Genomic DNA, 26,517 nt, shown 5'->3' with positions numbered 1-26,517 from the left:
TCATAATTTTCCTTTCTGTGTGTGCTTAAAAATATTGTATTCATTGTACGCTTTGTACTACACTATTTTATTATTACTATTAGTATTATTATCATTATTATTACTATTCTTATTTTTATCATTATTATTATTATTATCTATAATTGTCTTATTTTTTATACTTTATACCTTGCATGTCTAATTTATTTTGACCTGCTGTTCACATTTTATAATGCTTTTTTCTTTCTTTCTGTATGTTATATATTATGTCTGATTTCTACTTACTTTTGTTTACATTTTATTATTATTATTATTATTATTATTATTATTATTATTATTATTATTATTATTATTATCTTATTCAGTTTCGTGTGTGAAAAATTGTAGTGTACTTTGTAAATTTGTAGTGTTTTTTGTAATGCAGTGTTAGAGAAGGCCGTATAGCCTTACCTCTGCCAGGTTAAATAAGTCATTATTATTATTATTATTATTATTATTATTATTATTATTATTATTATTATTATTATTATTATTATTATTATAGTCAGACGATCAATAATTATAGGCTGTAGAGTCTGTATCCTATCAGGAGGATCACACTTTGAACGAAATCTGCAGTAATTTGTTTTTGTTAGGAGATTGTGCAATTGCATCCTAGAGCTAAGTTTTGCTTTTTGTATGTACAATTTTAGAGTATTAATTTGATTTTTGTTAAGTAATTATGGCTTCTTAAAGTTATTAATTAGAATTGTGCTACAAGTAAAGTTAAAAGTAAAGTAATAAAGCGTAAGTAGTTTCCAAGTAAAAATAATTAACACTCTGTATCTTGTCAATAATTGGTTTCTGACCATTTCTTTCTTATCTCAAATAGTTTACTTGGATGTTCTCTACAACTCCTGCAAATTTGTCGGTTAGAAGTTAAATTCACACTTAATTATACAGGGTGTTTCCGAGGTGGTGTTACAAACTTTCAGGGATGATGACGAAGGGCACATGCATCGATATGAGATAAGGAACCATGGTCCGGAAATGACCGAGTCGAAAGTTACAAGCAAAAATTGTGTGGAAATGAAATAATTTTATTCCTCTGTACATCTTACACATACCGTATTCATCTGACGTTTACGTTGTCTACTCACAGTATTCCATTCAGTGCGCTGTCTAAGGGATGGGGACAGGAAACTACACTAAAGCAATGCAGATAGCATAATGTGTAACGGACATGGTCGGTCCTGATATGCACATCTGTAGACAGCAGTGTATGTGTACAAGTTGCAGTGTCCAGTCGATCAGTCCTAGTGAAATTGAGGAGTACACGAGAGCGCAATAAGCAGACCTGATTTTCGAATACGGATGAGCCAATGGGAACAGTAGACACGCTCACAGATTGTATCGGTACAAGTACCCCGTAGGAGACATCCGGCCATACCATCTTTCCACGCCTGTTCCAAAGGTTAAGGGAAGAAGAGCACGTGGTACGAAATTACAATTCCATTTCCACACAAATATTTTTGCTTATAACTTTCGACTCAGTCATTTCCGGACCATGGTTCCTTATCTCTAATTGATACATGTGCCCTTCGCCATCATCCCTAAAAGTTTGTAACACCACCTCGGAAACACTCTGTATTTGATGTTTGGTTTCTTTATTGCATTCACATGATGAATTGAGGGAATAGAACAAGTGGGCAGCTTCAAATACTTGGGGTGTACTATAAGCAGTGACGTGAGCTGCTGCCAGGAAGCCAAAAGGAGTATAACAATGATAAAGGAAGCTTTTAATAAAAAAAGGAGCATCTTCTGCCGATCTAGGAAAAAGAACTGGGGAAGAGACTTCTTATAGTGAACTACTTTGTGTGGAATTTGGCATTGTATGGACCAGAAATAATGGACGTTATGACGAAATGAAGGGAAACGACTGGAAACATTTGAAATGTGGATGTGGAGCGTGTGAAATGGACAAAGAGGGTAAGAAATGAAAGAATGGTTGAAGAAAGAATAATGCTGAAACTGATCAGGAACTGAAAAAGGAATTAATTGGGACACTGGCTGAGAATAAACTGCTTATTGAAGGATGCACTGGAAGGAATAGTGAAAGGGAGAAGAAGTTCGGGACAGAGGAAGATATCAGATGATAGACAACATTAAGATATATGGATCATACGCGGAGACTAATAGGAAGATGGAAAACAGGAAATATTGGAGAATTTTGTATTTGGAGTGAAAGAACTGCTCCTAGGTATTACGCTATGAATGAATGATTGATTGAAGATACATTGGTAAAGTTAACGGAAATAACATTAAATTTGTGTAAAGTATTTGCATTAAAATTAGACGAACTTAAAATTAATATCTGATCTTAAGAAAAGTGACATACGTTAAAGTAACGGATATCCACAATGGCTTCAGATATTAAACTAACACTACAATCTAATCGTCTGAAAGGTGGAATACTTCAAGTTGGAATGTCGTCGCTTTATAGTCAGACTATGAATTGTTGGGTACATACGCGCCTGGTGTACATATAAGCACGTGCTCGCGGAAAATATTATTATGGGCTACAGTGAAAGTTGTGATGGTTCCGAAGGCCGTGCTAGTAGTAGTAGTCTTTCAATACGTAAGCTGTAAGTACTTTATATGTTATTACTTTTGGCAAGAGACATAAAAGCATTTTGGCATCGTGCCCAAATAGTTTGCAAATTACATATGACACGTTGAATGCGTACGTATGTGTACGCCTTTTAAATTCAACATGCTTCAGTACGTTTGGGCTTGTTCCAATATCTGATGCTGCGACGCCATCTACAAGGGAGATGAGATAATGAAAACAAGGGAATAAAGATTTGCGAATGCAATTTACAAAAATAGAATGAAATTCTTCACAACGGAAGTGACAGTATATTAATTTCCAAACTAGAGTCAATAACATATTATGTCATATACATTGCAAGGCGGTACTACGGCGCAGAATATCTTTAAACTACTATTATTGTATATTCACTTTAATGTTTACGGTACTACGAAAATAAAGAAACATGTTATACACACATCACACACACGCATACATACATACATACATACATACATACATACATACATACATACATACATACATACATACATACATACACACACACACATACATACTCGTACATCCTAGTGATACTTAAGTGCATACATTTCCAATTTCTCTGTTTATGAAATTACTAGGATCGAAAAATGAACACGTAAATGTATATTGACTACAACACAAAATTCTATGGATCTAAATTTCATATTGTTACGTCACGCTCTTGGTGTACCTTTTTGTGTGTTTGATAATCTATAAAATCGAGCAACATGAGAATTCTGATTTATATACGTCTATTATATGCATTGGTGTTATTGGTACATATATTGAAGTCATAGGACTACATATTATTAAAATATTATTATAGAAATCGTTAGGAATATAGAGAAGAACAACATGCTTATTCTACCAGAAGAAATTTGACATGTCCTTTAACTGAACCTAAATGTTAGACAACCACTGGAATAAATCACAGCCAGAGTTACGAGCTAAGGTTATACAACTCCATTTTAATAATAAATCCTGAGATAGGTTATTTTGATTTTAGTAAATTAAAAAAAAAATAAGCAAATAACTGTGTAACCGAAACGTCTCCTATTTTTTTAACGCCTAATAGTATATAGTACATAAATATTATTGACAACTTGAACATTCAAGATTTTGCAAAAGATACTGCAATTCGTTACTTAACAGATGCATTTAATAATTAGTATTAATATATCTAATTAGTCAATAACTGCAACAGTGCTTTTTCATTCAATATAACATAAATAAAATTGAATGCACATTGAATTAAACACTATTGCGAACACGTAGATAAAATAGTTAAAATCAACTGAAGGGGTGAGAATGAAATACTCCAAAGCCATACTTTTAACAAAAATTGTTTTGTGCGAGTGCATTTCTTACACATATGGTAAAGCTACTAATAAAATATTGTAATACTCAAAAAATGGTATAGGCCTAAGGACTCTAAACCTTTGGAAAATTTGTCTGTGTGACTTAGGAATATTTTTAAAATTTCATTTTAATTGTTAGTTTTTAATAGGCCTATATATAAATGGTGTAAATGCATTCATTAGATTAATGTTTATAATATTATAATTTGTAATTTTGTATTGTATGCGATCATTAACACTTAATCCCAGGACTTTGTAAAACTCTTTTCCAGCGTTATTTAGCTATTTCATCGTTATTAAGACAAAAAAAAAATCGTTGTGTAGACTAAGAATCGAACTCGCACTCTTCTACACAACACGCAGAAGTCTTAGCGTCTAAGCTATTGAAACGACACAAAAGCTTTCCTTTCTGTGCAGAGTGTCGATCTAGTCATGAAGGTCCAATGTCAACTACACGATTTATGTATACATTTATCTATTATTTACGTCATATTACCATTTTTTTCTTCAGTTTTTTAAGTGAATTTCGGAACGATGCTAGTAACAAACAAAATAGCCTGAATTTAAGTAACTCAATATTCGTTATCTTGTGTATCAGTGCTCTGGTCTCCGATCATACGCATTTAGATTTAGGAATATCCAATCGTCTCATTCTTTTCTAGGGAAACTGTACATTTCACTTCACTTACTATATGCAAGACATACTAAAAGTCTAAACTAATCTAACCTGTCACAGATCCGTATATGCTAGGCATAGGTTACTAAAACCCTAAAGTAACCTAACCTAACGTCACAGATTCGTATATGCAAGGCATACAGAAAGCCTAAACTAACCTAATCTAATCTATCACAGATTCGTTTATGTAAGGCATACGGAAAGCTTAACCTAACCTAATCTGTCACAGATTCGTATATGCAAGGCATACGGAAAGCCTAAACTAACCTAACCTTGCTAATCTGTCAGATTCCCACACCACAAAACTTTAGAAAACTACAAGCTTGAAGTTTCAATGTCGTGTGTTATAGAAAAGCTCTGTAAATCTATTTTGAAATTGTTCTCTGAATTTCTATGGTGACGTGTCCATCAGTACATGACATACAGCAGTATCAGCAATTTCTAATGTAAGTGCATTGACCGATTTGACAAAATTGCAACAGTTTGTAAAACGCAACGTCACGTAATAATTTTGTGCGTTATTATGACTCTCTTCAGATAGAGCTCAATTCGACATTGAAAATTTAACAATACGTCTTAGTTTTTTGACAACTTCATTACTTCAAGTATTTACAATATCTACTCTGTTACAATTCTTGTTCTCAACAGAACGTTATTACATAAAACAAAGATGTTTTTAAAATACAGAATGTAATGTGTTTACGAATTTATAGAAGCTATTGAAGTTCACTATTTTATTACATTTATAATATATTTACTTACTCTTTCAAGGAAGTCCTCTTTGCTAGGCACCGGAAAAGAAAAAAAAAATTGCAAAACCACAATAAAATATTCACTCACGGCACTCACTGACAGGAAGTAAGATACTAAGAAACAAGTTCGATACGTAAATACCAACCTAACAACTATACGATAGTAGCTGGGCTTAAAAGGCTGCGATCTTTACATTTTCTAATCCGTAGACCAAAGATATTACAGTTATAGTTTGCACTACGGTAACGATTTCTGAACGTAAGCTACTCGCATCTCAATATGTCTATAAAGTGGAAATATGAATATAACGCTTTTACATAGATTTATTTACTAACATGCTATGCACATACTTTGGTAGGTGCGTTGATAGAACACTGACTTACGATGATTGCATATCCTGGTTCGAATATCGGCGATGGCGGAGTCGTGTATGTGGTGGACAAAGTCAGAATTCCTGAGGATTTAATCGGGGTTCTTCCGTTTGCTCTCCATCATTCTACTGTCACTCTTAATTTCAAATTAATTATTTACCGAGAACGCTGCGGCGTATGTACCTAGTAGACTGCAGTATTACGAATGGTGTAAGCTATATATGACAGTGTAAAGGTAGGTGCTGACTTACAGGAACGGATTCGATAGGCGCGTTCGGATTTTAATTCTTTGCATTATTTTAAATGGAGTATCGCCCACTTGGCCGTATCGCCTGTGTCCGCATGACCGGATTCCGATCAGAATTCTGCCTAGAGAAATCTAAATGGATTTCTGTACGGGACATGATGAAAATAAAGAATGGCATGAATAGGGAACAGATATCTAGTTCCGTACCTATTTTGTTTGTTACGTCCTAGATATTTTAATCAGTTATGTCCACGTTTCTCTCTTCTTATTCTTGTTTCAAAGTCCTGTCATAATAGAAGATAAAGTCCATGCCATACGTGATTTTGCAAATGCATCATTGGTACACTGACATTTGAAGATATCTGATCCGACTAATCGATAGTGATCGATAATTTGTTGGTGTAAATGTGGATTCTTTAGTTATTGCGTCTATGAATAGATGGCGAAGATAAGTTACTGTTGCCAATTGTAGATAAATATTTCCGCATTGTGGAATTCAATTTTTCATCCCACTCAACTGATTGTAAAACACTGGGTTTAGCTGTAAACCGCTGATATTGTCAATTGTGGTAATAATTCATGCTTAATCTACATAATAATTTTCTCCGACATTTTTTTAACTGTCCCAATAATGATGCTACCTATTGAGAACTAGCGGAACTGTTTCAAAGTTTGTCAATTTTTTACATCTTTGGTTTTGACTTCTCTCGTTGTTAGAAAGTTCGCTTACACAATCATAAAATCGTAGGTCGGATACTTTTGAACGTCAGTGTACACCTATATGCATTTTATGTAGTGTTGTCGATCGATCAACATATTTAATCGATTAACGATTTGAATTTAATTAATCGAGCTTTGATCGAATTGAAAAAAGTTGTAATATAACCTACTGTAATACACAATTATTGTTAAATTTAATGTGTGTCCGGTGATAAGCGTAAATATAAAATTTTGTAACGTTATATTACAAAAAAAAAAAATACTATTTAAGTTATTTACTAACATTTATTATGTAGACTTATAATTTGTGTCAATTTCTCCGGGGATTTTTGAGACAAACCCAAATAAAAAAAGGATGAAGACTCACCTAGTTAACACTACTTCAACCATGATTTTAAACATGTGAGTGCATTCACATGTTCCGAATTAAGTGCTGCTCTACGTTTAGTAACACTATTTTCTGCATCACTAAAAATGAAAAAAACTTTTTTTATCGTTCAATTTAAATCCAAACGTTTCACCGAGTCTACCTCTCAAATTTACATATTACATAATGGAGTTTTCACAGAAATCTGATTTTTTTTCTTTAGTAAACTAAGCACACAAGTTTCATCTACAAACTCAATAAAGAAATTGCACACAGTGCAGCGGTCAAAACAGTAGCAGTCGGGTTACAACATTTAAAATTTACATAGAGAAGAAGAGAGTCTCTCTTGCACACACTGTAGCTATGGCTAAGGGATGAGGGGATAATCCCAGCGAAGTATGTATTTCATACTTTAGGAAGACGAGCTGACAACAATGTGGAAGTTTTCTTGGAAAACCGTAAAACTTATTCATTGTGTTTCAACTTTAAATAGAAATAGACTAGGTCACTGTTCTCATATCTCCATCTCTTTCTGAAGTGTTTGTGCAAAGATTTGCCTTATGCTACCTGCTTTACAGTTACAAAATAACGGTACTATTGTGTTTTGAAGTAAGTAAGTTCTGAGAGACGAATATTGTCGGCATTTTTAGTCTGAGCTTGCATTAACAAAATAATAATTAATATCAAGTACACCCGATTAATTTTAATCGACTCGATTGAGTATTTTTGATCTATTAATCTTACAACAGAAATTGATTGATTAATCGATTAAATCCCACAACACTAATTTTATGTTTGTATTGTTTGTATGCTTATACATTGCAATTACATCTATAATCTTATAACTTACCTGAGGAAATTAATTTTATCTATGTAGAAAGAAAGTGAATAAGTTATATTGTTTTACACTTTTAAAATACTTTTTCGTAACAGGGCTCCGTAGATTTATTTATTCCAGTAACTAAGGAGCGATTGCTGGTTTCCTTACTGATGTACCACAATGCTTGTAAAAGAACAAGTTTTATTTCCCACAATATGAATTTTGGTGGGTAAGAGTATTAAAAAAAAATTACAATGCTAAAAGTAACAGATTTTGAGGCAATTTAAATCACTTCTTGTTCTCTCTCCAGAACGGCTGTCGATATGTAAAGATTCCGAGGTAATTCTTACAAATTATTAATTCCTAAATTTCTGCCTTAAGGAGTCTTAGATTGGAGACACAATTCAGAATATTTTTTTAACCATTTTTCGGACAAGTATTCTCTATACAGCCTTACTTGACAGTAATTGTTATTTAAGAAAGCGATTGAAGAGACAAATTCTTACATCCGATTTCAAGTGAAAAGGAAATTTTGCATTTTCATTTCCCAATATTCTAAAGATCATTACATTCTATGCATATAATTCTCCTACAAATTGAACCGAAGACAATGAATATTAACAATAATTTAAATTAGAACTGGCTGACCATATACAAACGGACTTCATATTATCAACTGCTACAATGTGCGGAAAAATGCGTATCTTCGGGAAAATATCTAAATCGATTGTTTGCAATATCACCATAGTCTAGTATTTACAGTCACGAAGCTCAATACGTAGGGAATATGCATCCATAGATAATTACTAACCACTAGGATCGCTACTATCGCCTCATTACAGACAATGCGAAATGGTACTGGCACAGTCTATTGTTCGTAGTACCCTCAACAACTCAAGCTTCGTGACTGTATATACTAGACTGTGATATCACTATATATTTACTAAGCTATACTTCAATTATAGAAAATGACAGCAACTTAAATTAAAACCTCTTCTTCTGATCTTTATTTACTAATTAATTCTTTAACTTTCTTTCATAAGAACAAGAAAAATTTCAACATATATTGCCATAATAAATAATACGAGAAGGAACATAATTATTATTTCATTTCACAGAATCCAAAAGTTTAACGGAAACATGCTTCAACTATGGTTTAAAACTACATAACAAATTAATTTCTCAATACCCTGCTTTAGTTAACATAAGTACGATTAAATTTAAACTTGAAATTAAAGAAATTATTAAGGAAACTTAACATAGGGTCTGATACTTAATTGCTAAATATTAGTCTTATATACTTGTGAATATTGGTTATAAACTATTTCAATTGTAACTGCTTTTTATCATCTAGGCACTTGTTTCTGTAATCTGTGCTATTTTATTGCTTATATTAATTGTTTACTTTGTCTTTTTCTTCTTTCTGCTTATCTACAGTTCACTTTTGAACTCTCGACCTCGAACGTTTGCTTATACGGGGGGTAAATTCATTTAATTTATATTTCTGTTTTGTTTTAATATTTGACATGTTAATTCTTGTTTGATTATGTAATAGTTTTTAATGTATTTTTGTTTCTATTATATATAATATGTATTTCTGTGCTTCCTGATTTTAATATATAAATATAAATAATTGATTAAAGCTAAGAACACAAGCAAACGAAACAAAAATGTCAGTTTCCTGGCATAAAATTTTCGGCATCCTTAGAATGTAACGTCAGTACAGGAATTAAGGTAGGTAATCAAAATACGATAAGTAATAAAATTTTCTGTAAAAAATATCAACTCTCTTTTTTCCGATGTAATGTGCTTAACGTAATTCGCCCAAACTCTCTCTCTAGAAGGGACGCGCCATAATTTTAGAGTCTTTGTACCGTATGTCGAAGCGTTGGTCTTGATGGAACATGGAAGATGATTACAGAGAATAACGAATATAATTACAAAACCTCTTACAGTTACTGAAATTAAAATACTACAAATCCCATAAACATTTTGTTTTGAAATGTAATAGAGACATCTACACCTTCTTTTCAAAATACTTGTAATAAATCTTTTGCTATGATCTACGAAGATGGAACTTCAAGTGATGGAAGATTCTTGAGAGTGAAACCATAAACCATAATGTCAGAACCGTGGAGTAAATTTAAGGCGATTGGGTTTTGGTGTTAAAGTTATTCCACATTCTCCTTCGAGGTCCAAATCGACGCCTTCTTCCTTCGGAGACACCCTGAATTTATGGATAATGGCCGCTCCAAATAGAAACAACAGCATGTGAGCCATCTCTTCTCCAACACACATCCTCTTACCTGTTTTAAGAAGGAAACAAATAAAAAGAATTAATAACGATATTAGTCAAACACAATACGATGAATTTCCTCAAAATAACTCAAAATTTTCTGATGCAGCCCATTGCATTTAACCCTGAAGATGAGGAAGATGACATCCTCGAAACGTCGGTGGATCACCAACTTATGACCTGGCTGGAAGCCCGAAAAAATTTTGAGTTATCACGTCGCCAGGAAAGCTTCAGTAGTTATTCCTCAAAATAGTTTTAAACATGATTCAAACCGAAAGTTCTTAATGTAAAGTAGAATGTTTAATATGTTTTGAATTATTTACTATGCTTAAATCACATACAGCTTTTGAAGACGTGGATATTTTAAAACTTCAGCATTCGGCAGCTATCGACTGCGGGTTATATAACGGACGTAATGTCTAATGCAAATTTTCAGTTTGCGTGAAAAGAAAGTTCGTAAGTTCTATATAATTTCCAGATGAACGTTCATTATTTGGAAATGTGATATAATGTATTGGCTCAGATAGAATCCAGGCATCGTAGCAGTGGTGGTGGTGGTGTTATCAACAGTAATATCACTAAAGGTTTTGATTTATCTAGAGAAAATCAAAACTCGAGTGGGATTTAATTGACTGTTACACGATTAGAAGAAAGTATATAAAGATTAGAAGAAATAAAGTACTCTAACACAATAAAATATCAATTGACTTACCAAAACGTTTGAACGAAGTCGCCATTTTCAGTTGACTACTTATATGCGGTAAACAAATAACGATCGCAAAGCACGTTTTACAGTACCGTAAAGAATTTGCAGTTTAAATTTTGGAAAACAAAGAAACAAATGCTAGGGAGGTGATAAAAATAGAAGAAAGTATATAAATATTAGAAGAAATAAAGTACTCTAATATAATAAAATAGATATTGACTTACTAAAATTCTATTTCACTAATGTTACCATCACCAAAACGTTTGAACGGAGCCGCAATTTTCAGTCGACTATCTATGCGGGAAAGAAATGACAATCGCAAAGCATGTTTTATAGTATCGTAAAGAATTTGCAGTTTGAAATGTTTGTAAAGAAAGAAACAAATGCTAGGGAAGTGATAAAAACAAACAGGTGCTAGGGAAGTGATAAAAATAAACAAATGTTAGGGAAGTGATAAAATTGTAGCGATAAGCAGCTATGACTGGTTGAAAGACGTCCTTTCGTACCGTTTTATTAGTCAAAAGTAGTATGACGTAGTAAAAGTGTAATAGTCAGTAAAATATCGAGGGGAAATTACGCGAGAACTTCAAAATATCGAGAATAGTTATAAATAACATCAACAATGTTTAATAATCCTCTGGTAGAGGTTCTGGCTGGTATGTACATCTATTATCAGGCAGTACGGTGAACTGTATAGTCGTTGGTACCGTTAAGACATTTTCAATAAGTTTTTATTCGTTATCCTCATTAATTGATATCATTTTTTCACTTTATTTATTGGAATATATAGGAAATAGTTCAGGGATTATAATGATAGGTTTGAAATCTTTTTCATTAAAAATATTGAATTTATTAAACATGTCGGAACACAAAATTTGAAAAAATTGCAGTGATTGGCACCGACATACAGTATATAGTTATTGGCAGTACAGTTATTGGCATAGATAACCTAACCTAATCTTAATCTTCAGATATATGTCAATTGTCAGGTTTGGGACTTATAAATAGAATGATAGTGACTAGTAGAGTGAAACAAATATTCCCTATATATCTGTAAGTACACAGGTCAAGAGTTGGAGGTGGGATTGTGTTCAACAGGATCTGGGAAGATTTGGAATTAGAAGATGGGAGGAGATGTCAGAGGAGAAAAATAAATGAAGGAGAACTACAGAGAAGGAGAGACCCACCACGGGCTGTAGTGCTGCGAAAGAAAGTTATTTACAGTACGTTTTTCCTTACGCTATGGGACAACGATGAACGCAACTGTTTCTTATAATATGTTGTTTGCTAAATATATACAATGATGTGAAAGTTGTTTCCAATGCAGAGTTTATAAATATTCCTTCCCTATTTTACAATAGTGGTAGTATTGGCAGTAGTAGTAAATTTGAATATTTCTTATTTCCTCAGCGTTATTTGACCAACCTGTCTGGAATGGAATAAAGAACTCTGGTTTGTTAAAATTTCCGTCTTCACTCAAAAATCTCTCCGCTTTGAAGGTTTCCGGATCTTGCCATAGAAGAGGACTCATATGCACAGCCCATTGCAACGGGACAATCATGGTCCCTTTTGGTATGTGGTAATTTCCCAAAGTAGTGTCCTGTAACAAAACAAAACGACAAATAAACAAAATAATAAATCAGCATTTGGTAGAAATAAATATTGTAAGATTGGCATGGTCAATCCGTAACTTCCCGTCTATAAGGTGATAGGTTATTACCACAGTCTACTATATACAGTCACGAAGCTCTATACGTAGTAAATATGCATACATGGATAGTTGCTAACCACTAGGATCGCTAATATCGCCTCATTACAGACAATGCGAAATAGTACCGGCACAGTCTATTGTTCCTAGCACCTTCAAAACTCAAGCTTCGTGACTGTATACACTAGACTGCGTTATTACCATAACAACCCAACTGGCAAGCTGAAGAGATCACTACGCCCTAGAGCAGCGTTTCTCAACCGCCGGGCCGCGTCCCGGTACCGGGTTTTGGCATCAATTATACCAGGCCGCGAGATATTCTCCTGGAATTTGACATTTTACTCTTCTAAGCATTTTTGACGAAAGCATATTTTATAGTGGAAATATTCTTGTGAGAATAATCTTCATGATTGTGTCGAAAAATGTAGGTCCAGCCCTTCTCTGAACTCTAAATTATAAAATGTGTCTAAATGTGAGTGATCAAGCCACTTATTTTTTAATGATCGGCCATTTTTCGGATGTAGACATTTTTCAACATTCGGGAAAGGGAACACCGCTGTTTATGACCGGTCATAAAAATTGCCGATTACAACAAGGCGGCGAATCCTCTGTTCTCTTTTCTTATTGGGTTATTTTACGACGCTGTATCAACATCTCAGGTTATTTAGCGTCTGAATGATATGAAGGCGACAATGCCGGTGAAATGAGTCCAGGGTCCAACACCGAAAGTTACCCAGCATTTGCTCGTATTGGGTTGAGGGAAAACCCCGAAAAAAACCTCAACCAGATAACTTGCCCCGACCGGGATTCGAACCCGGGCCACCTGGTTTCGCGGTCAGACGCGCTGACCGTTACTCCACAGGTGTGGACTCCTCTGTTTTCAAAACTGAACGAAATAACATGTGTGTTGCAGATATCAGTGACCATTTAGCTAAGAAATATAAACAATTTTTTTTTCACTTAAATTGAAAATTAAGGCAGTTTTTATCCGGTTCTCGATACTGAATAACTGGTTCACAATAAACCGGGAACGAAAACTACAATGAGATCGAGAACGGAAATAATGTTAAAATAAGTGTATTTAAATGTGAGCATTCAAAATAGTTAATTGTAAATGCTCACATTTAAATACATTCATTTCAACATTATTTCCGTTCTCGTTGTAGTTTCCGTTCCCGGTTTATTGTGAACCAGCCTTTATACTGACTACTGCCACGGGCTGCATGAGTACCTCTGCGCTAGACGTTCAAACTTCACGCTCTCAATACCTGCCACGAAAGGCTTGGCTATGCTTCTATTCTACGAGTATACTCCTGAAAATATCTATACTTGATGTACTCTTACCAATAATTCTAAATACATTTACCAGCGTTATCAATTGCAGAAGGAAAGAAATAAAAATTTTCGTTAATAAATGATATCTTAGGTCTCGTGATAATGGAGAAAAATATTTTACGCCTTTTGTAGGACCGATTTCTACAAAAGCCTACATTTGTAAATCTTGGGGAATGGCTATAACGATTTTCTGCGGTGTTGGCAACAAATATCAATCATCATCCCGTGCGACTGTAAGGAAATTTATATTAAACTATTTTATATATGTTAAACAAAAGCAGACGCGAAGGTTGGATGTTCATAACCTGCATAAATTCTACAACCACATAAAACAAAAGACAGGTATAATCACCTCTAGCTCGCCTCATTTCAGAAATTTTATCACACTTTAAAATAAACATTCCTGGTCGGGTTTGAACTTGAAAACATCGGATGTAATGGAAAGCGTTTTCGATCACCGACTTGGCGATTCGAATTACCAATCTGTAACTTCTTTTGAAACCTTCGTTTAATATTATTTGTCAAGTTTTCGTCCGGTTTCTTCAGCTGATTTTATTTTGCAATACTAAGATCACTGACCCTGTGTTAGAAAGGAAACAACATTCAGTACAGAGTTAACAAATCACCTTGATGTTCGCAAGGAGATCAGGATGAAGGGGGGGACAGTGCAGAAATCCTGTCAACCTTGAGAATTCCTCAAGAAAATAAATAGCTTTTTCTGATATTTTCAAGCTTCTTGGCAAAATATTTACGTCTATAATTTATTAAAACTTAATACTCTGATTATGAAATGATTTACTGATTTCCAAGAAAATGCATAATTATTTCGCAACTATGGTTCAAATAATAAACACATATTCCATATAACAATGCTATTAATAAACTCTTCAAATTAACAAATATTTCCACAATAAAAATAACATGGCGATGAGAAGTGAGAACAATCAAAGTCCTCAAATTTCATACAGAATGGCGAATTCAATACAGACATATGACGGTAAGTTCTGCACAATGACTACAAAAACTGAAGAGATTGAAGCGATGGAGATGAGAACTGAAATGTCAAGACTAAAATATTTTTATTAGTTGTTTAGCAGCTCTTCATCAACTGCACGACTATATAGCACAATATCCTTTCGCTATCTAGCTCTACTAAACTACGTAGATGGTTACTGCACATTTTCGAACTATCGACAGTAGAACCCCGATTATCCGTCACCCTATTAACCGATTGTCGGATTATCCGACTTTTTTTCTAGCTCCTATTTTATTTTTGCTGCAGAAAAATATATATAGTACTGTACGTTATGTTTCTACATAGTTTTTAAATATAAATTTATTACAAGCCTTTACTCTTACTAAAAAGTATGTAATAGAAATGCTTAGCTGTCGGCAAAAAAAAAAAAAAGTTACTTGTAAAAATAATCACTACTTGCGTCCAAAGAATTTACTCCAAGAATTTCCACGAACTCCTGTACACTTCAGTCCTTATCCGTACTATTCGAGTGGCCGTACTATGTAACTTATATGTAAAACGTCTTCCACAGTTATCAAAAGAAAACGAACTGTGTTTATTTATTTTAAAATATTACAAAAGATTGAGAGGTCTAGGAAAGAAGAAACTGTGGTTAGTGCCGCTTCAGAATAGGAGATTGGCGTTACAACTGTATGCGATTTAAAAAAAAAGGATAAAGTATATATAGTATGGATATCTATCCTATCTTACCGCAGACAACCATCAATCATCAACCCTTGATCCTTAAGAACTCGTCGTTGGCAACCGAACTTTTTATGAACTCCTGATCCACTACATAGCACGTTAAATACAAGACCACGAAGGACATTACGAAATTGTGTATTATGAACTTAAGTTATAAACATCTTTTATGGTACGGATTATCTGATTTTTTCGATTAACCGTTCAGTCCACTACCTTCATTACCACTGTTAATAGAGATTCTACTGTATTTCAATACACTAAGATGGCGACGAGTAGGTATAGAAAATGTGGTAGAAATCACTGTTTCGAGGTTGTCCTCGAGCATAGGTTCGAATTCCGCTTGACTGTTTTCCTGGTTGGGTTTTTTTTTTTCTCCAATTGTGAGACGAATTCAGGTAAACCGACGCCATATAATATGTAGGAATTAGAATACGAAAGCATTGGGTAGTGAAATTGGTTTCAGAATTAAATTAACAGATGTAAATGTCTCAAAATAGATAAATCAAGTTAGAGGGGTAAGGCAAGTTATAACCTGAGTCCTTATGTATTTAATATGGATATTAACGAAATGTTAGATAATATTAGTGAAGCAAACTGTCACTGTCCGTCCATTTTAAACGTGTAGATTTCGGGATTACTATTTACTGATGATTGCGCGTTAGGGTCATTTACCACAGTAGGTTTACAGAAGGCTATAGACGACATTACGAAGTTTTGTTCAAATTGAGACTTGAAAATTAACGAGAAGAAAACGAAAGTGGTAATATGCAAGAAAGGAGGAGTACGGAGTAAAAATGAAAAGTGGTGCCAAAACAATATTCAATTTGAGAGTGTGACTACATTTACATACTTAGGTTTAATATTAGATAGTAAGAGAGATTGGAAGGAACAAAATGAAAATATCGTGAATAAAGGAAACGTAGGTAGCACTAACAGCAATAGAAAAATGTTTAAATAATGGCCCAACATATATAACAAAAGATTAAATCACATTTCCAGAGCGATGATTGAAGTAAAGATATCATATAATGTTGAGATCTGGAGAAATTACTTATCACAAATAAACTTAGATAGAATAAGATAAAATTTTTTGTAAATAAATATTGGAGTTTCCATAGAATGTCTCAAATATAGCAGCCAGATTGAAAATGAGGATTGAGGGTAGTAGGGGAACAATATTAGTTAGGAAAATTACATTTTTGGGTTATATTGTAGAGCAGCCCTGGCCACAAAGGGAAAGGAAAAAGGAAAGGAGATACCCCCGCCCAGGTCCTTTTCGCTTCACCAGTTTAGAAACGAACACATTATAAAACACTGTGCATCAGTGGTGGATTTTAGGCGATCAGCGAGAGCCGAAAGCTATGATGCATGCCTTATACAATCCGTCACTCTGCAACGCTTTCCTTCAGGTCTACTCGTATCGGTCCGATACAAAACTGTCTCTGCCGAGGAATGTGGAGTGAGGAGTTAAGGGGTAGTCTGCAGTACCTCAATTGAGGTATTAACGCCCAGGTCTATTGTAAGGGATGGAGAAAATGATATAATGAAAAGATGTTTAAGATTTCTACAAACGACGAAAACTAAGTTTAATTGGGAAAAAGAATTAGAAAATAATGTAAGCAGTTTAGGACTAAATAGTTTATGGCAAGAAATTGGTGCAATTAATATAAATTTAATAAGTAAAATTACAATGGAGAGAAGTGATGAGATAGAGAGACAGGAAAATATATTTAGCAGTTTAAATAGCTTAAAATCATTAATAGATTACAAAGAAATGAAAATCATGTTGGCACAGGAAGAATAAACAAAAGTAACAACAGGGGTGAAAGGATGGGATTAGCGTGGTATATATATTGGGAATTTGGAGGTTAAAAAGTAGAAGAGGAAACATAGGAAAAGATATAATATGTCTTTTATGTAATAAAAAAGAAGATGCGATTCCACTATCTTGCCCAGAAAGTGAAAGAACAAGACAAATATTTGTTGAGAAGCCATTACTAAAACTAAATGTAGAAATAGAGTGTAGGAAATTATATAGAATAGTGAACAGAAGAAAACTGAAGGAACTCGGAAAATTGTTGTATATAGTAAAGAAAAAATGGGAAGGGAAAACTAGGGTATAAATATATCGTCGTTGTTCCTGCAATAACTCTTATGTGCGACATATAAAATTTTTCAGTAGGAAGAAAAAACACATTTATTCATCCTATGGCAGCCGTACATAGGAGACTGTGAATTCTTACATTTTCGAAACGAAGAAATATAATTACATTTTATTATTTGCTGTATCACTATTTAAGTTATTTAATAGAGAAAAAATTTGAAAATCAATAAATATGTCACATAGGAGTTATTGCAGGAACAACGACGTTATATATATATAAGAAATATATATATATATAAGAAATAGTAATTAAAGGGAAAGAGTTTTTGTTAAGAAATAACTAGAATGATTGTACGTAATATTGGGTATATAGTAATAGTTATTAGCAGTAAAAGTTAAGGGTGATTTCCTGGAAAACAGTATTGTAACAGGACCACTATTAACGAATGATATACAAATTGTACATGATTTTGATAATAATAAATAAATATGTATAATTTCGCAGTTGACCCAGTGCAGCGTCGTAAATAGTGAATTAAGAAATAAGGCAGGAGATACGTAGTAAAAATAGACATGCCTGAAGAATCACATTCTAAAACCCAAAGAGGGAAAATATTTTATGAGCTACGATGAAATCGAAATAGGCAGATGCCCCAATCAGTTGTATTTATAATTATGTTGTGATATTGATGACATTTCAGAAACAAAGATGGGTATTTTTGGTCACAGAAACTTTTCCCAAAGAGAGAGCTTCTTGCTCGTGGAGTTGCATAACCAAAGCAAACACATTTCATAGAGGGATAAATTAAAGCAAATGAGACAGAGTTAGTTCAAGTTGTTGCAAAAGAAAACATAGTATGGTGGCCAGTTCGAGTAAAACAAGAATACATTTTAAGCAACCATAGGCATCAACGGTTATTTATAACAAATCTTATCACAACTAAATAAAATTGCAGTTAACAAAGTATAATCAGCTGCTTATCTATGCGGATGACGTCAATATGTTAGAAGAAAATACACAAACGATTAGGGAAAACACGGGAATTTTAGTTGAAGAAAGTAAACAGGTTTGGAAGTAAATCCCGAAAAGACAAAGTATATGATTATGTCTCTGACCAGAATATCGTACGAAATGGAAATATAAAAATTGGAAATTTATCCTTTGAAGAAGTGAAAAAATTCAAATATCTTAGAGCAACAGTAACAGATATAAATGACACTCGGGAGGAGGTTAAACGCAGAATAAATATGGGAAATGCATGTTATTATTCGGTTGAGAAGATTTTGTCATCTAGTCTGATGTCAAAAAACCTGAAAGTTAGACTTTATAAAAGTTATATTACCGGTTGTACTGTATGGTTGTGAAGCTTGGACTCTCACTTTGAGAGAGGAACAGAGGATAAGAGTGTTTGAGAATAAGGTGCTTAGGAAAATATTTGGGGCTAGGGATGAAGTTACAGGAGAATGGAGAAAGTTACACAACGCAGAACTGCACGCATTGTATTCTTCACCTGACATAATTAGGAACATAAAATCCAGACGTTTGAGATAGGCAGGACATGTAGTACGTATGTGGGAATCCAGAAATGCATATAGAGTGTTAGTTGGGAGACCGGAGGGAAAAAGCCCTTTGAGAAGGCCGCGACGTATATGGGAGGATAATATTAAAATGGATTTTAGGCAAGTGGAATATGATGATAGAGACTGGATTAATCTTGCACAGGATAGGGACCGATGGCGGGCTTATGTGAGAGCAGCAATGAACCCGCGGGTTCCTTAAAAGCCATTTGTAAGTTAGCTTGAAATAGGGTTATAATTGATAGGACACTTTGGTACATTTATCTTCATAACTAATATATAAATCAACTAATGGACACAGGTAACAACAAAGGAAATAAGCGTAATGCATAGATGAAATCTGACGCGTAAACAAATACAAGAATAAAATAAGTTACAATTACTTACAAAAATTAAGAGCAAATATGTAGGCCTACACACTTACTATTGTAACGTTCATACTTTAAACTCAAAATACATAGGCTACCTCTGAAAGAGGCATAAAACGTGATGTAATATGCCATGAAGGCACTTGGGGGGCATGGAGGTAGAGCCCCATGCTTTCCATGACCTCGGCACTAGAATGAGGTGGTGTGGTCGGCACCACGCTCTGACCGCCTTTTACCCCCGGGAAAGACCCGGTACTCAATTTTATAGGAGACTGAGTGAACCTCGAGGCCGTTCTGAAAGTTTGGCAACGAGGAAAAATCCTGTCACCATCTGGGATCGAACCCCGGACCTTCCAGTTCGTAGCCACCTGCTCTAACAACTGAGCTACCCGGCCGCCGTTAATATAGCCTATGTCTTTTAATTATTCTAAGCGGATATATTATTTCTCTAATAAATCGTTTTTAGGGAGATAACACGTTATTAACAAAAATTAAAAACACTCTCAATTCTAATGATTGTAGTTTTATGATACGTGCTTCAATCAATGAGAAGAAAGGAGGAAATATCATTTGAAAGATACACGATGATAATCGCGTCCTTGCAACGATTCTTGGAACTCTTGGATGGCTCAATAGTATCTGTCGTTCATGATCCAGAGCCTTCCAACCGAGTGAGACTCGGACATTCGTTAAACCGAACATTTGACTATTCCGCGAGACGGAAGAGCTTCGCATACTGACTATAGCGCCAGGCGTTCAGTAGCAATCTGTCTGTTGTATCTTTCGTAACCAGTTATGCAGGTAATGTAGCACGTATGGGCGAATACAGAAATGCATACAGAGTGTTAGTTGGGAGGCCGGAGGAAAAAATACCTTTGGGAAGCCGAGACATAGACGGAAGGATAATATTAAAATGGATTTGAGGAAAATGGGGTACGATGGTAGAGACTGGATTAATCTTGCTCATGATAGGGACTGATGGCGGGCTTATGTGAGGGCGGCAGTGAACCTCCGGGTTCCCTAAAAGTCATAGGTAAGTAATTTAACAAAGTATAATTTCGGATCAGTAGGTAAAAACAGTATTTATAGTCTGCTCATCCGACGAATCATGTTGAAGCAGTCTTGTTCATGTCCTCAATTATTTCACTCAAACAATTCGCCACCGGCTTTCTTTCCTAACAACTTTAATTAAGATTAGATATCTCTCTCTCTTTCTCCTTTCCGGATAGAAATGTTTGTTTGTGTATTTCTTACTTATTTACAGAATAGTTACCGGCAAGCAACCTCATTACGAATGTTGGTAATTTCACTTGTTAAAAGTTTGAAAATGGGAAAAAAAGAAAGAATATTATTGGAATTGGAATTTTTTGTTTAGTTGTTTTTATTTTAATCGTAATGGATCCACAAATATGCGCTAATCTGAAAATTCCATTTCAATATTGGGATGCAACTCATTGCAAGAAATAATTCTAATTACAGCTTGTTCCAGCTACTTTATAGACGACGCACCTATATAAAGCTGTAAGCTTATATACTTAAGAGGGAATTTGACTTCAAATATAAGACTGTAATTTAATCATCGTTTTTAGGTGCAAAGAAAAGAAAACATTTCAAACAACAAATTCATTTGAACAAAACCTTTGAAAGTCAGGTTTTTCGACTTACCTCGAGGGCTCCGTGGGGAATTCCCACTGGCACAACAGACCGGATCCGTTGGGTTTCAGCAATTGCAGCCTGTGTATACGGTAGCAAAGGTATATCGTCCAGAACAGGCATACGAGAGTTCATCAGACTATCCATTTCTTCCTGGATCTTCTTCTGCAAATATCAGGATAATAATTTTAAATTACTGTATTATGTTTCAGTCAACTTCAGAAAATAATTAAGCATAACATTCCCAGGTACAGATTCAGTGAACGCGAGATCAATTATCGAAGAGTACAAATTCGTACCGGTAATTCTCACTATTCATGTTTCTCTAATTTTCTTTCAAAACCTTTCCATTTATGTACTTACTAATTTATTTATTTACTCATTTATTTATCTACTTATTTATTATCAATTTATTTAATTACCCATTTATTAACTTACTCATTTATTGGTTCATTTACTCATTTATGTGTTTATCCATTTACTTATTTATTCAGTTATTTATTTAATTACTTATTTTGTATTTAATTATTTATTTAAACCTTTACTCATTTGCTCATTTGTTTTTGATTATTTATTTACTTATTTATTAGAAAAATATAGAGCAAAATAGGCTACACTACTCAACATGAAACTTACCTTCGTGAAGATAATACATATTTTTAGTTCATTTTCAAGCGTAGATTCTGAAAACAATGCTTAAAATGTCACATTACGGTTACAATTTTTAGATATTTTAGATATTCTACATCGAAAACGAGTTCGCGTGCCGCCTGGTAACACGCGTGTCATATGTTGGCTACCCCTGTCCTACATGATTATGTACTTACAAAATGTAAAGATTGGGTTATTTTACGACGCTGTATCAACATCTAGGTTATTTGGCGTCTGAATGAAATGAAGGTGATAATTCCGGTGAAATGAGTCCGGGATCCAGCACCGAAAGTTACCTAGCATTTGCTCGTATTGGGTTGAGGGAAACCCCCGGAAAAAACCTCAACCAGGTAACTTGCCCCGACCAGGATTCGAACCCGGGCCACTTGGTTTCGCGGCCAGACGCGCTGACCGTTACTCCACAGGTGTGGACAAAAAATGTAAAGATGAAAATGTGTTATTTGTTATACCAACTAACTAAGCCTTTGTCAGTTATCAGGATACCGGTAATAAATCTGTCTTTTCTTCTAGAAATAGACACAGCAAAGAGATAAACCCAGGTAGAGACGGGTCTGGCACTATTAATGGGATTGTAAAGTAATATTATTTCCTGCATAAAACGTGATGTAACTTATGTGAGAATATGTGTTTCTGTGTAGACGTTAATGGTTTAAAGAGTGAACTAGAGGTTCAGCATAATCCAGATGACTGGTGTTTGTTTATAGATTCAGCTAAGCTTAGCTTACAAGCAGTGTTACTTCATAATTGTAATGCATTTCCATCTGTTCCGGTTTTCCATTTTGTAGGTCTTAAAGAAAGTTATGAAAGTATGACTAAGATTGTGTGTGTTTTAAAATATGAGGCTCATTGTTGGAAGATATGTGTTGACTTTAAAGTAATTGGTTTGCTTTGTTTGCAAGGGGGCTTCACAAAATAATAAGTTGTTTTTTGTGTTTGTGAGACAGCCGTGCTACAGAAAATCATTATGTGGTACAACAATGGGACAAGCAGCAGAAATATGTCCCGGGGAAAAGTAATGTAAAAGAAACACAATTGGTTCAGCCTGATAAGATTCTTCTTTCTCCATTATACATACAACTTGGGCTGATGAATTTTGTTAAGGCACTCAACAAGGATGGCAGTGGATTTGCATATTTGCAAGGCAAGTTTCTACAGTTAACATATGCAAAATTGAAAGAAGGGATTTTTAATGGACCTCAAATCAGAAAACTTGTGAAGGACGAAATGTTTGAGAAAAATTTACAAATGGTTGAATTAGCAGCTTGGCAATCATTTAAAAGAGTTGTGCTTGGTTTTATCGGAAATACAAAAGAAGTTTTTTTTTTTTGCGTTGTTGGTAACTCTATAGCATCTATTAGATGCTTTATGGTTGTGCTAACAGATGGAGAGTTACTTGTCAACAATGTGACGCTGAAACGTGTGTTCAGGTTACTGCCCAGCGACAGTCCTGATGTATTTTTTTTATATATTTGTGATGACTGGTTAATTAATATTAACCCGGCACACTCACAATCACACTCACATTCATACAAATTTCCAGACTCTAGACACCCAGGGAATTCTTCTTCTTGAAGAAAAATTCACTATAAAACTTTGGTGTCAAATTTATTTTTAAATGCTACAAAAATATGGGTTGTCGAATGTCTTTGAAATTCCATTTCCTTCATTCATATCTCAACTTTTCCCGGAAAATCTGGGTGATGTTAATGATGAACAAGGGGAACGGTTTCTTCAAGACATTTCCACCATGGAGAAGAGATACCAAAGTCGTAAGGATCCAGTAATGATGGAGGAGGATTACTGTTTGTGAAGGAGGGCAGGGAGGGGTACAAGAGAAAATCACATATTACCTAACACGTTTAATCAAAGTTAAAGGTATGTTCCCTTAAAATATGGCCCAAATATTATTGCATGCATATAAAACTACATTTTGTGAATTAATCTTAACCTAGCATGAATACATCATTATAGCATAAGAATTAATGTAACATAACATTTTATCTAAAACCATGTATGAAAAATTGTAAATGTATTTATATCTTCTTAACCTGAAGCGATAGGAAATTTCTTTGGGGATTTTCAAAATCAGCGTAACATTTTCGTTAAGAATCACCAATTTTTATCGCGGAGGTATGAAAAAAAAATTGTTGGGTAGTGATATTAATTTGAAGTCATAGTCATATGTTTTATTGATTTATGTTACCACGACGCTTTAGTAAATGCAATGGTTATACATATTTTGGCGTTTTACATGACGAAGAGTCATTTTCATGCTCTCTGCTAAAATGAAATACGTTTTCGTCCGACACCATAGTTTTTATGTAATTCCTTAAGTGCGCTGTATTTAAATTTCGTGCGTAATCTTATACTGCAATAGATATAATCTATCGTAAAGTGATTGAACACGATCGACTGTGAAACAATCGATAATTTTCGAGTTGTTTAGAAGTACACAGAAGCGGGTTTAATGATGGCGACTTCATATGTTTGTGAAAATATTGTATGAAGATGGTAATTGTTTCAATACGTAATTTCTAACCTTTCCTTTCTTTCTGAGGCTAAACTTAAAGAAAGAATATTTGTGGGACCCAACATAAGACGTTTGATGAAAGACGAATACTTTGAAAATTTAATTATCCATGAAGAAAGTCGGCCTGGGTTTTTCTAGGGGTTCTCCGTTTCCCCACATTAGGCATCTACAGCATTCCGTCACCAATTCTCCATTTCGTCATCATAGCATTCCCCGAACGCCGGCTGGCGACGCACACAGGGGGTTGACCTAGGGACGAGGGGGGGTCGCCTTCTCGAAACTTGGGTACGCAGCGAACCTTAGTGTAGGCAGCCGATGTGGGTTCGGAGATGCCCTAGCTTGAGAGTTAACGCAATAGGTCTTGAAAGATTGCAGTGCTGGGTCATAGTGCCCCACTCCTGAAATTCCATTCCATTCCCAATGTGTTGGCTATCATTACCGAATGGGCGGAGTAACTGATTGCAACAAACAGAAGTAATTAGCAGGCCTATTAATCAGCATTCACTTCGACGAAACATTTTCTCCTATTTTAAAGCTTAAAACTATTCGTTAAATGTTCGATTAGCACTTATCACCTACAACAATGCAACATTTCATCAGTGTACCTGAGCCTCCGGATACGCTGCCATAAATAAGATGAACCATCGAATCGTCGTGAGAGTGGTGTCCAGGCCAGCACCAAATATGTCTGCCAGCAGATGGTGAAACTGACGGTCGCTGTAGAAACCATCGTCGCCTTCTTCACGTCGCCCTCGTTCGTCGAGGAAGGCGTCTATCAAGTTGCCAGGGATGTTATCGTCATTTCCGTCAGGAGAAGAGCGCTTCTCTATGCGCTTGTCGATGATTAATTTATACAACTGATGAGTTTTATCTTTACCACTAATCAACATCTTCATCGTTTTTTTGTATCCTGGGAGGTGCCTACGAAAGACATAAAATATGTAACTGTCATAAATTTGTAGTTGGTTATTTAAAAACGCTGTATCAACTGAGGGGCTTAGAACAAAAAGCAGATAAGTGACAGAAACCTGGTTTTGAGCAAATTACAGTTAAAGTTCTACATGCTATTAAATATTATACACTAGTTTGGTGAAATGATGCCCTGCACAGTGTGATCACTTACCTGATTTTATCCCAAAGTAACATCCTTTTGGGCTATCACAACACGCACTTACCTCATTTTTTTTTAATAATGTCACTTACCTGCTTTTTGTTCTAAGCCCCTCAACTATCAGGTTATTTAGTGTCGATGAAATTGGTGATAGTGAGATGGTATTTGGCGAGATAAGGCCGAGGTTCCGCTATTGGATTACTTTACATTCGTCTTACAGTCGAAAAGAAACCCAACCAGGTAATCAGTCCAAGCGGGAATCGAATCCACTCATGAATGCAGTTCTGGATTCAGCAGGAAATTGCACCTACAGTTTGAATTATGCCAGTACTCAATTATGAAGAAAGAAGTAGCGGAGAAAGGCGAACAAAGAGAAGAAAGAAACAAAGAAGTATGTCAGGTTTCACCACAGTCTAGTATATACAGTCACGAAGGTCAATGCGTAGTAAACATGCATCCATAGATAGTTGCTAGCCACTATGATCGCTACTATCGCCTCATTACAGACAATGCAAAATAGTACCTGCACAGTCTATTGTTCCTAGTACCCTCATAAACTCAAGCTTCGTGACTGTATTATACTAGACTGTGGTTTCACTATCGCAATAGAACTCGTCATTCCCTCCATCTTTATCCTATTTATTTAATTCTCTTATAGAGCTTGCTGTCCCGCGCCGTGGCGTCGTTGTCTAAGGCATCCTGCCTTGGACTCGCGTTACGGAATACGCGCTGGTTCGAGTCCTCATAGGGGAAGAAATTTTCTCATGAAATTTCAGCCAGTATATGGGAACGGTGCCCACCCAGCATCGTGATGCACTTTCGGAGCTACGATAG

The 26,517-nt window shown here is 34.8% G+C and overlaps 1 protein-coding gene across 3 annotated transcripts in view; it reads right to left on the bottom strand.

Annotated features, from left to right (window-relative positions):
- Window positions 1–9,736: 9,736 nt before the first annotated feature.
- phtm (cytochrome P450 enzyme phantom) overlaps window positions 9,737–26,517 on the bottom strand; it is a 254,564-nt gene continuing 237,783 nt past the window's right edge. For all 3 annotated transcript variants that reach the window (XM_069828289.1, XM_069828295.1, XM_069828282.1), the window contains exons 5-8: window positions 25,178–25,493; window positions 21,383–21,535; window positions 12,330–12,504; window positions 9,737–10,208 (exon numbers count right to left, since the gene is read on the bottom strand). In XM_069828289.1, coding sequence (XP_069684390.1) covers window positions 10,027–10,208; window positions 12,330–12,504; window positions 21,383–21,535; window positions 25,178–25,493 — 826 coding nt within the window. In that variant the 3' untranslated portion in view covers window positions 9,737–10,026. The remainder of the gene's footprint in view (window positions 10,209–12,329; window positions 12,505–21,382; window positions 21,536–25,177; window positions 25,494–26,517) is intronic.

This window comes from Periplaneta americana, chromosome 1 (assembly GCF_040183065.1).
Source record: "Periplaneta americana isolate PAMFEO1 chromosome 1, P.americana_PAMFEO1_priV1, whole genome shotgun sequence".
Taxonomy (NCBI): domain Eukaryota; kingdom Metazoa; phylum Arthropoda; class Insecta; order Blattodea; family Blattidae; genus Periplaneta; species Periplaneta americana.
This window is presented reverse-complemented; position numbering and strand designations above follow the sequence as displayed.